This window comes from Nannobrachium achirus (assembly GCF_963921795.1).
Source record: "Nannobrachium achirus genome assembly, chromosome: 19".
Classification (NCBI taxonomy): Eukaryota; Metazoa; Chordata; class Actinopteri; order Myctophiformes; family Myctophidae; genus Nannobrachium; species Nannobrachium achirus.
Genome location: NC_137826.1, coordinates 38646319 through 38665441, shown reverse-complemented (window position 1 = coordinate 38665441; position 19123 = coordinate 38646319). Strand labels below are relative to the sequence as shown.

Below are 19123 nucleotides of genomic sequence, written 5' to 3'. Positions count from 1 at the left end.
TTTTTTCATATTACAGTAGTACAGTGTTGGATCTATGCGGTAACCAAGATACAGCCCTTTTGGACGATGGGACGGTCGTCATGCATGACAATTCAGTGGCGTCAGTTCAGAACAAGCTAAGGTATGGCAACATGACTGGTGTCTGGTGAAGACACCAGTCATGTTGCCATACCTTAGCAACAGGCACGATGAAAAGTACATTTTTATTATTTCCCCCTGTCAAGGTATGGCAGCTGCATACCCCTGCCATACCCAATTGACGCCCCTGCATGACATCACACGCTCATTTGACCAAATTCAAGCATGCTGGTTGGCCGGTTCCCCCCAGAAACAAGGGTCTCAAAGAGTTCAGTGACTTTTACCGTAACCGGACACACAGCAATCAGAGGGAGAGAGAGATATATTGAGAGAATGAGCTAGAATTAGTTATAAAATCACTAGATGTCGTATTATTTAGAGAGATAGAGATAGAGAGAGAGATCGGAAGGTAGAGGTTTTACCTAGGAGGAGTGGGGGAAGGGAAGGGCTAGTTTCTTTGTAGGTTGGGGGCGTCCATTTTGTAAAAAAGTTACCGGACCGTTGCTCCGCTGATCAGAGAGCAAGTCATGGCCGCACATGGAGACCAAGCAGGCAGCCGAACCATGCCCCGTGGCCGTGGACACTCAGCCCCCAGCCTCCGCCGATGGCGCGGCATGCATGCTGCCCGTGGCAGACCACCGATCGCGGCGGTTTCTCCCCGCGCCATGCCCCGTGGACAGTCTAACTCTGGACAACAAGCCCGCAGTCTCCGGCGGTGACATGCATGCTGCCCGAGGCAGACCACCGATCGGTGCGGTCTCTCCCCGCGCCCTGTAGGAAGCACTGCTGAGCTGTGATCAGCGAACCCGGTAAGCGTTACAAAGTTTATGTTCTCTACGATTCACTTTGTTCTTTACGTCTGTCTTTCAATGTTATATGAGATCAGTGGTGTGTTCTACCTATAACGCACGTATACGGCGTCTGCTGTCGGAAAATAAAAGGCAGGGGCAGGTAGGATTAGCCCAGGGGGTCGCTGGAACCTCCATAGCACCAGGGACTACCCTCCACACGCGGGCACGGCGCCGCCAGGCGCCGGCCTCTATACCTCCGTGATGGAGGAACAATAAAATATGAATGGCGTCTGCCCTCGTGAACCTTTCAAAGTAGCGTATTTGATAGGGATTATGTACTATAGCGTCTGCCCTGGCCAAACGAATAGTAGCTGATCGTATGCCCTCAAAAAAAGTCTAGAACACACCACTGTATGAGATGCATAAAGTGTGTTCCTGTGGAAATGAGCCATGAATCTGTAGGTCTACTTCTTTCTAATGCAAGCTTGTAATACATTCTTCAATCAATCAATAAGCCTGACCTGCTATTGTTTTTTTTCCACGTAGGGTGCATTTGGTAATATACAATTCAATTCAAAGGAGCTTTATTGGCATGAGAAAACATACGTTTACATTGCCAAAGCAAGTATCACAAATACAATAAAAAAAACAGTTGAAAATATACAGTTGGAGGGGGTACAGCATTGTTCAAACAGAGCTATGTCGCATTGTGTCATTTTATATATATACAGGGTACAAATAGCAGCATTATTTTCCTCATAGTACATAAAGGTATCAGCTCTGTTTCATACTGTATGTGCAGTAGGTCTAGATGTCAATCCATGGTTTGTGGTGTATGAAGTTCCTCCAACTTCTTCCAGTAAGAATACATTTCTTTATAGTTTAGTTTTTTATTGTGTGTGTATACCTAGATAGTTTAGTAATACAATCTGTGTGTGTGTGTGTGTGTGTGTGTGTGTGTGTGTGTGTGTGTGTGTGTCTACAAGCACACAACGCCGTAGATCTGCTGTTTTCACTACTTTTGTGCGACAGCCTTTGCTAAAGAACATACAAATTATACAGAAGCACGATCATTTAGTATTTTTTATTTATTTCTATCATATACAGGGCCCGTGGAGTCTGACTGGATGGAGGAAGGATGGGAGCCCGATCTGCAACCAGACCAATGACAACGCAGAGGACAGTATGATGGCGGAGATAGCGAGAGCGGAGGAGTCAGGCATAGGTCATACACACTGTAGGTTCGCTGCCTGGACCAATGTCACTCTAGGGGAGCTGAAGAACTTTCTGGGACTTCTCTTCCTCACAGCTATCGTTCACAAGCCGGAGAGCCATGCACTGGTCAAAAAACATTGCCATGCCGTACTTTCCCAGAACAATGGCAAGGAACAGGTACCAGGCCATTTTGAGGTACCTGAGGTGCACACACACACACACACACACACACACACACACACACACACACACACACACACACACACACACACACACACACACACACACACACACACACACACACACACACACACACACACACACACACACACACACACACACACACACACACACACGCTCAGTTCACACGAGTGTGATTTTTATCTCTGTAGCCACATGACAATAAAGACTTTATAATTGTATTCACATTCCTCCTCTCTACCTTTTCCTTTTGTCCCAAACCCAGAGCACACTTTTGTATTCACCGGGGCACAAAGCTGTATCCCAAACAGGGGTCACCACTCGAGTGAATCTGGCAACCTTTCAACTAGCATTGAGCAGTGTCTAGATGTGGTCTGCATCTTGTGATCTTCAATCATCCAGCAAGTGAAAGTGGGCCGATATGGTCTGGTACACCATACCACTTAAAGATTCAGTGCCAGTGGGCAGTGCAGAGAAGAAGAGCAGTCTGTCAAAGGAATGCATTTTCTCCATTTGAAGATTTATTTCAAAACGGTCATTTCAAAGTAGACAATCTGGCAAACACAGGGGACGGAGCACACACCAGTACTGATGAGGTGCTGACCATGGCAGATTATAAGAACAGGAGGCTGCACAACTCTTAGCCAGGATGCAAAGATGTATAAATAATTCAGGAAACCAATGATTGGACAAGATAGAGTTCCTCAGGGTAGACAACCAGTAAGACTCCCTAATCGGGAGATATAGGGACCGTCAGGTCACAGCGTGATTTTAGGCCAAAATGTGTGAAGCAGTGTCCAAAAATGTGTTTGATGGTGGCGCTATATGGGACAGATCCATGTTGATGAGATGAGTGTAGACATACTGTGTACCGATTTGCGTGATTTTAGGGCAAAATCTGTAGGAGCAGTGTCCAAAAATGTGTTTGAAAAAATCGGCCTGATGGTGGCGCTATATGGGACAGATCCATGTTGATGACATGAGTGTAGACATACTGTGTAGCGATTTGTGTGATTTTAGGGCAAAATCTGTAGGAGTAGTGTCCAAAAATGTGTTTTAAAAAATCGCCTGAAGGTGGCGCTAAATGGGACAGATCCATGTTGATGACATGAGTGTAGAGCAAGTGTGTACCGATTTGCGTGATTTTAGGGCAACATTTGTAGGAGCAGTGTCCAAAACTGTGTTTGAAAAAATCGGCCTGATGGTGGCGCTATATGGGACAGATCCATGTTGATGAGATGAGTGTAGACATACTGTGTACCGATTTGCGTGATTTTAGGGCAAAGATTGTAGGAGCAGTGGCCAAAAATGTGTTTTGCAAGAATCGGCCTCATGGTGGCGCTAGAAGAGGGCCATGTGAGAATTGATGGGGGTCGATGAGGTTGTGGTTTGGCAGGCAAGGAGTGTGTGCGCAAAATTTGGCATGGATCGGGGCAAGGGTTGCGGAGATATGAGCAGGGCAAAGGTGTGACGTGTGACAGACTGACTGACTGACTGACTGACAGACGGACGGACGGACAGCTGGTCGAGGTTTTGACAGTAACTGCGACCTGACGGTCGCAATCAGGGCTAGAAACCACCGTCTCAATCCACCGTCCCAAACTTATTTTCAAGGACAAAATTATTACCTTTTCTTTTCTTTTAAATTAATAATTTATCATTCTTCCCAGTAGCGTCAAGTGTCAGACATCCATCCATTTCCCAGAAAAAAGGAAAAGAGAGATATCTAGTTCCTGAATACACAGAGAACTGGAGTGTAACAAAGAAACGCAGCATTGTTTGGCTTCTGTGCGACTTAAGCTCAATAAGTCTTCAGTGGTTCTCAAAGTGTGTTCCAATTCTAAATGGACCCTTACCGGTCTGTAACTCTGAGATTAAACAAATGGATGAACATAATGATGCCAGAACTCACGTTCTGTCCTGACCCCTTCAGTCACTTTATTTTAACAAGTAAGACTGGCAATAAAGCAGCGGAAATGTTCCGGCTCTATGCCTTCATCAGCGCATAATGGATTATCATTCTGCCTGAAGGGCTGGCATCACTCTTAATTGTTCATCGTATAGTATATGACTGAAATTCCGAATTTGTGCTTGCATTCCTTCTAGTATGCAAATGGAACCAAAGGGACTCGTTTGGTTGACTGAGACATCACATATCTCACATTGGTTTGTAAAACAGCAGGGTTAACCATGCTGGCTTGTGGTGGACACATTGCTAGTTTTGTCTAATTGTACAGCAGCACAGCAAAATAGGATAATTAAATGTGGACTCTTAAACCCTAGCGTCCCTACTCTAGAGGCATGGGCAGCAAAACAACAGAGCATAGGCTATTGGATTCTTTTCAGTATTCCAATTAAGAAATTGCAAAAAATAACCAACCTACAAGCTCGTTTTGAGCTTGTAGATCGTCTATTTTTGCTACTGTGTGACATAGAATGATGAAGTAAGGCATTCAATTACGTAAAAGGCTACAGAGATAAGATTTCTGTGCCCGACAGTATATGCATGTGGCCCTCTGAAGTGAGTATGGAAATATAATGGTCCTCTGGCCCAAGTTCAAAGTTGCCCACCCCTGACTTTCCACCACTGCCTGATTTGGATAGGGACACACGCAGGGAAATGTCAATATGACAGAACCTGACAAGATGCGTCTGTTCCAAATCAAATACTCTGTTCCCACACTTGTTCACTTCACCCATGAAACCCAATGGAATTGGGTGAATATGCTATGAAATAAATAAATAAAAAATGTTATATCAAGTTCGCAGACGACACAACAGTCACAGGATCTCTAACAACAATGAGTCAGCATACAGGGGTGGGTGCTGAATCTCACTTCAACACTTCGATTTCAAGTTAATTGTCACATCACAAGTTTACAGGTGTAAAAAGTGTACAAGCTCCCAAATGCTTTGCAGTTAAAAAAATAGTCATGAGAATAGAGAATGAAACAAAGTCAGATGATGATAAGATAAAATGTCTGACTGGTACATACGTTGCATGTAGAAAATAGAAAATAAAGTGAGGCAGAAACATTAAACGCCTCCTCTTCCTCCCCCCAACCAAGATCCGCAACATGGGCGACCGGGCCTTCTGTTCAGCTTTCCCTCGACTGTGGAACTCACTCCCAGACCCGTTTCAAGAGAGCACTAAGGACTAAAAGCTTTTTTGTGCTAATTAAGGACACCCAAAATTGATATATGGCCACAGACCTGCCAATCTGAAGATATAGCTAAAATCTAAAATGACACAAAGGCTATCCCGGTTTTAATGGGATAAAGTATAATTTAATGATAATATTAATAATAATATCATCATCATCATCATCACAGTACTTTTAAAGTAGAGAATACACATTTACCAGCCGATATCAATGTGACAAAGTCTATGCAACGGCCTATTTTCCCAAGACATGTAGGCCACTTCGCATTTCGTCCAAGATGTGAAGTGAAAAAGTGCAAGAATTGTATTGCCTGCAATATTGCCACAACTGAATTGTTTGAACGTTTTATTATAAATGAATGGAAGAAGAAAAAATAACTGCATATGACAGGAACCCAGCAAGACAGAATGTGATTGTCAAATACATCTCCTATCCAACAGGCGGGATATTAGATAAATGCTTTACAATGTGCATTACATTCAAGGACACTTCGACACTAACTCAGGGGGAGCCGAGACTCATAGCCTACGTACCTCCTGAGCCACTGCCGCCCCTAGATCTTCTTTGCTAGGACGGATAGATTAATGGGATATTCTGTGCTTTGTATGAAAGTTATGACTGCACTGATTGGGAATTGATTGATGATGATTTGGACAAACGTTTATTCTCACAATAATCAAATTGTGTGTGTGTGGTGGGGGTCCAATCCAGAGAGCCAAGACCCCCCCCCCCCCCCCCACAATCTTGTTTGGAATGGATCCATTAGCCATCGGATATCGTTAAAGCAGGGGTCGGCAAACTTTTTGACATGAAGTGCCATGATTTCATTTTCTTGATAGTCAGTGTGCCATATCAACATTATGTTTTGAGTTTTGACACCATATGAAATGTTCCTATTTTCAACAGATTTTGATTGTCCATAGCCTATACATAACAAACTTTTATAATATTTTCTTTCAGGATGTAATGATCATTAGATAACCCACCTATCTCCCAGACTGCCTCCCCGGTCAGAGTTGTCAGTTTGAATGAATGTAGAATTACGTGCAGGATTTCATTTGGAGATATTTATTTATAGATTTGAGTGGACTTAATTTAACTGACTACACTCTCTCACAAGTATGCCAGTGTGCCAGTGATCACCATCCCGTGACAATCCCATGCCTAAGGTTACCAACCCCTGTGTTAGCGTAAAGAGTGGTTGGGATAGCGTGATGTATGGGGCAGGTAATTATGCACATGCGTTAATGCAAGGTCTTCAATAGGGGGTCCGGGAAACTTTTTTTTAGTTGTTTTCTTTTTTTTATATTAACCACTTGAACCCTAGCGTCCATATCATATTCTGAGAACTTGAGCCTAAAATAGCAGATCTACAAGCTAGCAGCGCGAGGCGTTGTGAGCTTGTAGATCGGCTATTTTCGGCAAAGGGGTTTGGGGTAGAGGGGGAAAAGAGTACGGAGTGAAAGGTCAAGTTTATTAAGTATTGACAGTTCAAGTGGTTAAATATCTGAAAACACAAATTTTATGAATTTATGACAAGGTTGTCTCTTTCTCAACTAAGGGGTTCTTTGCCAGAAAACGTTGAAGACCCCTGCGTTAATGCATTCATATCTTTTGGTACATCATCTCAAGTTAACGTGCCAACGTTGACATCTGATACAAAAGTCAGTGTGAGCATGTTGCATCAACAATTTTGTCATCATCAATCAAGTCCCAGTCAGTGCATTCATAACTTTCCTACAAAGCACAGAATATCGTATGAACTACTGAGCTTACAGTAGTGGGAACATATGAGAATGGGGAATGTTTACGCTCTCTCTCTCTCTCTCTCTCTCTCTAGCTCTGTCTCACTCTTGCTCTAGCTCTCCCTCAACCCCTTGTGCTATTGGGGCCTTGCAGCATTTTCTCACAATAATCAAATTGTGTGGGTTCTTTTCCCATTCAGGAGGCCAAGCACAGTGTTTTTTCTTTCTTCCCCATCTCGTTTGGATCGATTAGCCGTCAGATACCGTTAGAGCAAAGAGTGTTTGGGATGGTGTGATGTATGGGGCGGGTCTTTTTGCACCTGCGTTAATACATTCATATTTCTTTACATTGATTCCATGAATTCAAATCATCCCACGTTAACGTGTTAACTTTGATATCGGATGCAAGGGGTTGAGGGAGAGAGAGCAAGTGCGAGACAGAGCTAGAGAGACAGAGTGAACATTCCCCTTAGTCCTTAGGCTCATACTCAACATTTGACATATCGGTACCACCTGGGTGGGCAAATTCTAGTTGTGATTTTTATATTCCTATACATCTCTAGATTAAGTTTTGATATGATAGACCTTGCAGACAGGTAGCTTAAGTGGTGTTATCAGCTGCTAAAGTTACCATCCCCCTTTGAAAATTTGCATTTTAGACACAGGTACATATATTTCTATTAGCTTATGTTCAGGACATACTGTAATGTTTTATATTATATGGTTGGTATCATTTTTAAGGGGACACCTTGAGCTTTCATTCAAGCCCTTTTGTGAATATGTATGATAAGTACAGTGGTCACTGGACCTCTTCAAACCTTTAATAAATACATAAAAATAACTATTTCCGCCTAAACCATATATTTTCTTTTAGTTCTGTGGCATCAAGAAACATCAGAGACACAAAACACAACAACTAGAATACAGACATGACCCTAAGGATTCAGGAAATGTATAATTTACCAACAGTATTTCATTCTGAGGTGGTAATCTTCAGCCTTATCTTAAACGGGCACTTTTTATGAGAAATACAGGTCAATAGGCCTATATGAAAGAATAGCATTAAACCTCCCAAACATTGATACAAAAGTGTTTCAATTGGTTATTTTACCTTTAGGCATGCTTGAGAACCGAAAAATCAGGAAAATATATTTACCATAAAGGCATCATTTTCAAGATGGCACCCAGGATGGCTGCCGGGAGCTTAAAATGGCTATATCTCAATTATTATGCAACCTAGAAAGGTGGTTTTGGTGTTTAACCCAAGGTTTTGGGGTTCAAGGAATGTGTCTGAATCAGTGAAATTAACACCAGTTAATCAAATGTTAATGCCAAATGCAAGATGGCGTCCCTCCCAAGATGATGTCCCATTATACTACTATACTACAAACAATAAATAACACTAACTCTCACATTTAATGTCAAAACTAGGAAACACTTTTGGAAGCATGTATAGTATTAGTATTTTAATCACTTAAATAACCACAAAGTAGTCAAGTTATCCTGTAAGCCAGATCTACTAGCCCTATAGGCACTTGTCTTATGTATGCACTGTTCGTTGCCATATTCTGACTCCTCTGGAAGAAACTTATACGGATTGTCACATTCCTTAAGAAGTTGACATGGTCCACAGACAGTAATACATTTACATACAGAGAGCAGCAGATATGAATGACCTTCATGAGACCGTCTAGGCTAGAGAAACATTCATTCAGGTTTCAGCCCCAGCTCATGGCTACCATACCCTCTTCTTTTCCCATCCAGACCATAATGGTAAATGGACTGCATCTATCCACAAGTTTCCAACGCCCCATAGTGCATTGCGCAGACGCTGTACCGAGCTTCCGGCGCCGCAGCCGAGTGTGATGTATGTCTGCTGTTAAACCGGAAGTGTGGTCCAAACAGGTCCAAATAATCTCCAGTAAACTCCCGCGGAAACAGGTGGATATAGCGCTTTACAATGTACTTAACATTCAAACATTTACTCTCACACTGATGGAAACCATGGCAAGGCACCAACCTGCTCATCGGGTGCAATTAGGGGTTCAGTGTCTTGCTCAAGGACACTTTGATACCAACTCCGGGGGAACCCGGGTTTTGAACTAGGAACGTTCCATTTCCCAAGCTGCCCTCTACCTCCTGAGCCACTGCTGCCCAATGATGTGTTATTATGCTCTAAGACAGTGGTTGTCAAACATTTTAATTTCAATAACCTCCATAACTCTGAGAGGGTACAATGTAACCACATTATGTTTCCATTAGGTTCTATGTGCACACTTCCAGAGTTAGACATAGAAGGGTCCATTTAGACTCTCTCTGTGGACCCCAATTTTGATAACCAGTGCTCTAAGAAAGTTGGTCATTTGGGGCAGATGTTCTTTTAAATGGTTGCTGTCATACAGTACTCTTTAAAACTGCCATCTACAATGGACAAGACTTCTCAGATTTTGGTCTTGGCAAAAAGACTACTTTCCATAAGTTTGTAAATGGAGACCCTGTTCTCCATCCATAAGGCAATGGATGGCCGTAACTGAGAGACCACCTGGGACACTGAAGGTCCCACATCCGATTACTGGCCCCAGCTGTGGTGTGAATGAGCAGGGGTGTAGCTGTGGAGTTAACCAGGTCTCCTCTTTGTGCCAACACATTCACTGTCCCAAACCAGACTGGTGATTGATCACCTTGGGTGCCAAAGTAATGGCTCATATATTCAAACAATCATGCAATATAACTCCTTCTGTAACTCTGGGAGTGTGAAAATGGAACCTAATGGACACATAATGTGGTTACATTTGTACCCTCTCAGAGTTATAGAGGTTCTTGAAACTACACATTTTGAGAACCACTAGTTTATTTAGAGCATACTATCAGGGAAGGAATTTCAGGGAGGCCAAGAAGGCCATGGCTTTCGTTGCACCTCGGTTTGGCCTTGTGCCCCTCCAAAAACTGGCATTCCCTGAGGCCCCAGCTGACTGTACCACTTTCTCCTCAGTCTCTTTCTTGTCATGTAGACACCAGTGTCTTTTGTCTACATTTTTAAACCAATCCAGTATCTTTGCTTGGTGCAGAGCTGAGCATGGATCAAATTGTAAATAGCATAATGTATTTCTTTCATAGCAGATAGTCTACATATAAAATGTTTTATTTACCTCACAACAGGCTCAAAACGGACGCGTTTCGACCATCTAGGTCTTCAAACGCTGATGAAGACCTAGATGGTCGAAACGCGTCCGTTTTGAGCTTGTTGTAAGGTAAATAAAACTTTAAAAAAAAAAGAAAAGGAGATTCCTTGAGTGCTGGCAACTTCTTCACCTCGCATGTTCTTTTGAGCCGTGCACCGAAAAGACTATCTAATTTGGATGAAAATGACCACCTCAGAATGAAATACTGTTGGTAAATTATACATTTCCTGAATCCTTGGGGTCTTGTCTGTATTCTAGTTGTTGTGTTTTGTGTCTCTGATGTTTCTTGATGCCACAGAACTACAATATAATATATGGTTTAGGCGGAAATTGTGGGAAAATCTGAGTTATTAAAGTTTTGAAGAGCTCCAGTGACCACTGTACTTATCATACATATTCACAAAAGGGCTTGAATTAAAGCTCAAAGTGTCCCCTTAAAAATAATACCAAACATATAATATAAAACCTTGCAATATGTCCTGAACATGAGCCAATAACAAGATATGCATGAATGAAAATCTGCCTATAGAGGAAAATAACAAAATGGCAAAAAATATAAAAAGCTACTCCTATGGAAAGTCTATCATATTTAAATTTACTTATATTGACCCTAAAAACTATTTAGTATAGGTAAGGTTTTGCCCCCTCAGCGGTACCGATATCTCGTCCAGCCCAAGGACTACCTTCCTCTTCTGTTCTCACTACTGTAAGTACAACAGTTAAAAGACCTTGCTATTGTCCTTATTTCCTTCACTGTTTCAGTAGCACAACCAAGGGTGCAGCCTTGGTTGTTAGGCTGTATTTCCATTTACACGTATATTGGTATGTGTAAATACACATGGTGTGTAGAGGGAGAATAAATTAGCAGTAGTCTCTCAATTTACTCTTTGGTTAGACAATTAAATCTCAATGGGCTTTTTTTTTTAATAATTTGTCAAAATTATTGACACAGCCCATATAGAACCACACACAGTAATTATTTAATCCAAATTAACATTGAGATGCCCACAATGTTTAGGTGCCCACTCTTCCTGCACCCTTATTGTGAAGGCAGAAATGTCTAACCCGCCGCACGTTCAATTCACATTCGCCCAAAATATGAACGAGTTCATGAACGATTGTTCGTTGAACACGAACTTCAGGCACAACTCTGCAGGTGGCTGTGTCATATGTATTGTAGCGTTTGTAGTCCATCACAGCTGACTTTAACTTAGTGAATGAAAGGGAGGACAGAATGACTGAAGTTGAAGGTTGGAACTGGGTTGGGAAGGGTCCAGAAACAACAAAGCTGTCTAGGCCGATTGCCTACACACCCTGAGGGAAAGTCCAGGCCTACGAAAACGCCCCCAAAAGATGCAACTAGGCCGCATGATCACACACACAGGGGGGTCACAAGCAAAATGAGTTAATATACCGTATACCATAGCCCGGTGGCAAACTGTGGCCGGGTCTCATTTTGCGAATTAATGGCCAGTCTCAAATAACCGCCAGGTTATTGCAATTTATTTTATCCTGATTTGGTTTTGTGTAAAAGCCTGGACTACTATTTGCAATTAATTTTAACTCTGATAATTTATGTTGCAGTAAAAAAAAAAAAAAAAAGAACTGTAACCAAATAATGGCCCAGTGCTAGCTGGTACCAAAATAAATAAAAGCCCGTTACCAATCTGGTCTCTTTTAAACGCCTGGGGTCCACATCGATTTTGTATAATAAACGCCTGTGCTACTAAATATATATATATGGTATAACAGTCAGGGGTTGACACTAATGCCTACCCGCTTGCCCGGGGCAAGTAAAACAAAAGGTCGGGCAGGTGAAGTTTGCTACTGGCTTGCCCGACCGGGTAGGTGCGCATTTTGAGAAACATAACAAGATATCTGTCTTCTTTAGATTCTTGAACAGGACTAGAGTCCATCTCTCTCTCTCTCTCCCCAAGTCCCTCCCTCCCCCCACACACCCAGGCCAGCTGCAACTAGTTATAAATCAGCGGGTTTCATTTGCGCAAAACATCAATGTGAATCCGTTTGCAGGATCAATCTCCTTCTCTCCAGAGAAGGTCTGCCGCGGCAATCGCGGCATGCTGCCTGTCTCTTTCTGCTTGCAGCGACCCTTGCAACAAAGCTAGTCGCACACGATCGCTCCCACACGCGACACGTTATTTTCAGATCGTTATTCACGTTGTGACACAAGTAGTCTATAAATCATTCAAAGAATAAAAGTAAACACTAGCGCAAACAACAATCTCTGCTCCACTTCCATCTACATTCTACAACATCCTCTTCAGTCTTCCCCCTTCTCCACGGGGATTCGGGGAAGATAATGTTGTCAATCTGTGGGCAGAGACCCCCAGAGAGGTCCCCAAATGATTTTGGGAGGGTCCCCACTCCCCAGATGACCGTGAAGTCATAATTTAAGGACTTAAGACCTTTTTAATACCTCAAGAAAGAAAATAAAAAAGCCCATTACCTCATAAAAAGTAATCAACAAACTATACTATAAAAACAATCATTAGCCAAATATAATATAATAATGAGGGAAAATAGCCGATCTACAGCTCACAACACTTAAAAACATTTTATTGGGGAACCATCCTAGTTATATGGGACCCATTTGAATGAGCACAATGCACATGTGGGTCCCGGACCCCATTCACATTGAAAAACTAGCAACATCACAGCAAGTACTGTAGAAGGTAACAAATGAACGGTAATTAAAAATGTGCAATGTTACGATTATGAGGGCACGTGGCCATGACCTGAGGGCAAGTAGAACATGAACTGTACTTGCCCGGCGGGCAAGTGCCTCTGAGACCTTAGTGTCAACGCCTGCGGTATATAGGCTATATATATACAAGCATCAAAATCCACTTTGAAAATAGCTGAACAGCTCAGAGGCAAACAGGGTAAGACTGTGGTTGTATTTGGCAGTTCCCAGGTTTTAATGGATCTGTCAGTGTGAATGTGCAGGGCGTTGCTGAATAACCACACTGGAGCACAGCATATACAGTACTGTACTTACTTAGCCTGTGTAAATGAAGCTTAAAACAAGAACAAAACTAAAAACTGTACAGTGTATATTATCTCATCAATACTCTTACCTGGGATGAAGTTGATCAGGAAAAGCATGACGGATTTCTCCAGCCTGGTGCTCCAACTTTTCTCAGCACTCATGGTCCGTTCCCACAGTCCTTGGAAGGTGTCGCAGACAAGCTGTCGGTTCTTGGTTAGATATTCCTTGCAGAGCCTGTCAGCATAGACAAGGGGAAGATCATTCAGTCCGCCCTCAGATCATCATTCTTTAAGAAAATTAACTTGTCATCCATGACTAAGAATTTCAAACATTCCTGTCACTGTTCCAGAACATTTGGTTATTATGAAATGCCCATTATCAAGATCCATTCAGATGGTTAAGAGGGATTCTAAAACGGCTAGTTCAATTCCTTGATTCTGATTGGCTGGTTGCCGTGGTATATGAGACTATAACCCACACCTTGAATCAGTTTATATCAAAGCCAGGTGCGTTTTTTCTTTCCACTGTGCCGTGAGGCTGAACTTGAGAAGCGAGCATTTGATTTTCTCTCAAATCCTGCCGTACGGGTGTTTCTAAGCACCGCCCGCATGCATAGGACAGTGACTGAATGTCTCCGGGCGGGGCTTGTAAAGGCAAAAAGCGCCTCTATTCTCCAGGCACATACTCGGCTGTTGGTTTAGCCGGTTGCTATGCTAGCGTTTTAGATGTGATGTTCACCCACAAAGCAGCTAAATCTGGATGACAATTGTTAGGGTAGAATTATGATACATAATTCTATGATTTGTGTACAAGGCTCATATGACCATATAAGGATATATTATGAACTGAACTTACAGTATAGGAGACCACATTTTGGTCGGATACTGTAAGCTCAGGCTAATAGATTACAGGTCATAGTAACTTTGGTTGCCCTGGCTACGAAATCGTGATATACTGTATGTCACTAGTGGAAAGTTACCAACACTACGTGTCACTGTCTTCCTTGTTATGATCTGGGAACAAATGAATGAGTCCCACGAAGATCTTACTGTCATAACTCTCTATATACTGAATGTTAACTTCCATTTTGGAAGAGAGAGAGAGAAGAGAGAGATTTAGAAAGCTACCACTATGGTATGCTCACTGTCTGTCTTCCTTGTCTGACTCTCTTCAAATACAGCAATGTATGGACTGTCCTTTGGCTCGTCTCTGTCTTATTTTGGTTATGGATTTTATCCATATTCCATACTTATTTAACTTTATTCATAATTTATATAACAATAATAAACATGTGTATGGATCGAATATGGTTCTTAACATGAGACTGATCTAACACATAAGTGTTGTTTCCCTATTTTTTGGCAAAAAGAATGACGTGACTTTATAAACACACACTGGCCTCCGTACGTTCCTGGGATGTGGCTGGTAAACTGAAGGAAACGTCTCTTCCTGGTGGCAGAGAAGTGTACTTTTTTCTTTAAATAATGGAACGGTATTATTTTCAAGTTGCAATATTGTGACCGTTTTAGAAAAGCAATAAGCCATGAGAGGCTGAGAGGGTCGGAAACACTCGGCTGGCGCCTCGTGTTTCCCAACGCCTCTCAGCCGGTGTATACTACCCCGGTAACCACTCGCCTCTTGTGGCTTATTGCTTTAATATTCACACTGGAGTTGTGGATCTGCTGTTTGGAGGTGCGTGGGACGTGGGTGAACCCGTTTATTTTTGGCTCTGAAAAGAATGTTGCACACAGGAAAATCCCACGTGACCACAGTAGCCCTTTTAACATATAGTGTGGCAGTGCAGGTCCACAAAAAAAATCTATAAATAACATTATTTGTTATTATCCAAAAAGAAAATCAATTAATCAAAATGCAAGGACAACCGCATCAGTGGGGACAGAAGAGACCTCTCCTGTCCCTGTTGTAGAGACGTACAGAGTGCAAAGCACTACTTCTGTGACCATTTAACTCATTTAGTGCCCATGAAATTAACGGATTATAAAGTCCACGATGCCACCTTCAGGCTGGCATCACCGCCGTTATCTTATTTTGAAGGCCAGAAGTCCACAGCGCAATCACTTCCGGTCTGACGTCATCGGGTCCTGCGCCGGAACCGATCCTTGTCCACGTGGAGTTGTGTAATGGCGGACCGGGAGCTTTTATACATGTGTAACATAAGCGAGCATCTGCCTCCATCCTAGCTTCTAAAGTGTAGTTTTGAGATAATGGACATTAAAGATGAGATCCCCCGTCCAGCTCAATGTTATGGATGGGACTATTTTGTGCTCGTGGAGCCGTGATGATGCAAAATCAGCGACGGATTTCGTCTCCGGACCTCCGGCCATTCTTCTCGGTAATGTATCCGCCGTTACAGTAATATATTACTTTTCACGAGAATACTCGGGATTGGCACCATGTGATACTCGAGTATTTTTCACGAGTCTTCTCGGGATTGGCACTATATGAGTTAACACGTTGTTTGAATACTATGGTTTATGCCATTTACTTGCCGTGTCTGCTAAATGCAATGTATAATAATCATAATAATAAACCCCAACTTCATCCCTTAGGGTTGATATCAACTGTCAAGCCATCTAATGGCTGGCTGTTTTCCTCTCCTCTGGTTGGTTTTATTTTTTCCGAATCAGGTCCTAAAATATGTTGCACTTTCCCTTTGTTTTCACACGGTTGCTTTTAACAGCAAATCGACATTGTAAACCAATGCCATACGTGAGCAAACTATTTCCTCATAAATACATTAAATGTTTTCAGTTCTGTGAACACAATTTTTATCTTTTCATCTCTGCGGCCATTATTTGGGCCATAACCCAAGCAGGGACAGACCTCCATTCCGACGCACCCCCATTTCGAAACACCGCAACTCCGCCCCCCGACACCCCCTCTTTCCGACACCCCGGGGTTCCGACCCGTCGGGCCCCCACCATTTCGACATCCCCTAATCTTAGGAAACAGACGTGTGTTTGACTGAAGTCTCTCTCTCTCTCTCTCTCTCTCTGGTTGGTAAAAAAAAAGAAACAACCGACTGACTGACTGACTGACTGACTGACGGCCGAGCGAGTTGGGGAGAGAGGGGGGGAGAGAGAGAAAGAGAGAGAGAGAGAGAGAGAGAGAGAGAAATGCAATATTTTATAGGCCAATAGTAATAATGCCCCACAAATAAATAATAAATAGCAATTAAACTCATCTTCAGTTTGCATGATAAATCATATTCAGAATAGAATTAAACATCATTCATTGGCGTTTCAATAGACAGTCTAGCTCCCACTGGAAGAACAAACAATCTGATGGCCCAATTCAACTTCAAAGGATCTGGTGTTATCAGTGTGAGTCATTATGAATGGGGTAAAGCCGGCAAACGAGCGGCTATTCATTCAAGATGATTCATTGATTGGGAGGACGTCTTGGTTCCCTGTGAGTGCGCTGAAAGAGCTGATCTGCTGTAGAACTGTTGCGCTCCAAGAGGCAGTTCGATTTGTTCTTTACAGTAAATGAGGGCTAAGCCCTGCTATTTGTTATAGCCTTTTAACTTGGCCAGTTAGGGGGAATATATTCTCATTATGTCTTCATTGAAGAGTAGCCTATGGAAAATATAATAAACCACTAGATATATCAATAATTAATATTGTAACTCATAGGCCTACAAGACACTACACTCGTCTGTTTCCCCTTCTCCTTCAAACTGGCCTTCGGGAGTTTTGAGGCTCAGGATGGATTAAAAAATAGTTTTGAAAGCATGTCTTACTGAACGGGGAATCACTGTTGATATGACAGCCTGCTGATCTTTCATGAGCGGCAACGTTAACTTTATCCTTTATCATATGGAAGACTATCTTCCCCCTATAGACCTATGAATCACTGTTTTCAGAGACATTTGTTGTGAATTAGTTGAGAAAAAAGCCTTACTTGCAAGCATGCTGAGAGACAGAGAGAGATACGTATGCGCAGAGAGAGAGAGAGAGAGAGAGAGAGAGAGAGCTAGCACTCGTGCAGGTGTCAGAGTTTTCAACTGTTGAAGACTTCTCCATGCATGTAAAAGATAATACAAAAATAATAATAACTAGAAAAATATTGTTCCTTCGAAACAATTGTGGGCTCGCTTCAAGCCAGAAAACAATGGCTATAAAAGTACAAAATGTCAAGATCGCAGGCAGTGCTCTCTTTGACGTTACTGACGTCAAAGATTGGTCCATTTTGTTCCAAAAATGTGTTGTGCAAAAGTTGACCCGCTGGTGGCGCTATAACAGGCCAATGTAAGAAGGGTGGTATCTGTTCCTTGACCTATTGGGAATGTGCTTGCAAGATTTCACGCTCATTGCAGGCTGTGTTCATGATTTGAGGTGTTTTTGGCTTTGGCCACTTTATCGCTGCTTGCAGCTATATTCATTATTTATTTTTATTTTTTTGTGTGTGTGCACTTCATAGGCATATTAGATAAAGGTCCTTAGATTGTGTGTAGAATGTTTCATGCAAATTTGCGAAAAAAAATCCTAACGGGTTTAAGCGTTTCACAAACTGCTCAAAATGATATAGCGCCCCCCTTTGGCCAATTGGGGTAAGATTGGTTTTAGTGATATTTGGACTAACACTCTACATCTTTGCCAAATGCCATGAACATGTTACTTTGCATGTATGATTTAGAGGCAGAAGAATAATTTGCATAAAACTGCAATATTCATTGAATTTATTTAAAAAAGCATGTTTCAATTTTAAAGAAATCCGATCTGACAGATCTTTAGATATCGGTCCAAAGTTCACGTAAAAAAAGTTTTGTGCACGTGGAGCGAAAATTCCAGAATAAAAGCGGGTTTACGCGTTTTACAAACTGCTCAAAATGGTGGAAAATCGAAGGGCGGAGCTTACTTAACAACGACACAGATGTCTTCCGCTTGAGTCAAAGCACGCGTGTAACAAGCTGCATGTCTTCAAACGAAACGAGTCATGACTTATGCCCGTTTGAAGTTTGAATTTTCAAACGCTTCGTATAGCGCCCCCCTTTGGCCGATTGGAATAAAATTGGTTTCAGTGATACTTTGACTAACCCTCCACATCTTTGCCAAATGCCATGAACGTGTAACTTTGCATGTATGATTTAGAGGCCGAAGAATAATTTGCATAAAACCGCAATATTGATTGAATTATTAAAAAATTATATTTCACTTTAAAAGAAATCCGCCGAGACTAGTTTGACCGTATTGGTCCAAAGTTCACGTGAAAAAAGTTTTGTGCGCGTTATGCAAAAATCCCAGGAGGAGATAGATTTTTACTGTTTTTCATATAATTCAAAATTCTGGGGGATCTAAAGGTCAGAGGTCAAAAGTCAGAGCGTAGAAGTTGTTCGGCATGAGGAGACGCATACGTGTATACAGGTTTCATGGCTGTACCTAAAACACAGCATGAGCTATACCTGTTCAAAGTTCGCACTTTCGAAGGCTTCCTACAGCGCCACCATTTGGCCGATTGCTATAAAAAATAATAGCACTCTTCGCCACTGTAAACTGAACACATTGATGTTTTTATTTTCATTTTCTCACTAAGTATGTAGGAGTAGAAAGGAACCGAAAATCCCGCCTACTGATTGCCTGCCTGCCTGATAGATAAACTAGAAAAATATTGTTCCTTCGAAACAATTGTGGGCTCGCTTCAAGCCAGAAAACAATGGCTATAAAAGTACAAAATGTCAAGATCGCAGGCAGTGCTCTCTTTGACGTTACTGACG

At 42.2% G+C, this 19123-nt stretch overlaps 1 protein-coding gene across 1 annotated transcript in view; it reads right to left on the bottom strand.

Moving 5' to 3' along the window:
• The window catches only part of LOC308305141 (relaxin receptor 2-like), a 173437-nt gene that overhangs the window by 125302 nt on the left and 29012 nt on the right, over positions 1-19123 (bottom strand). The window contains exon 2 of the mRNA XM_080749841.1: positions 13475-13620. Within this exon, the coding sequence (XP_080605967.1) occupies positions 13475-13547 (73 nt within the window). The 5' untranslated portion in view covers positions 13548-13620. The remainder of the gene's footprint in view (positions 1-13474; positions 13621-19123) is intronic.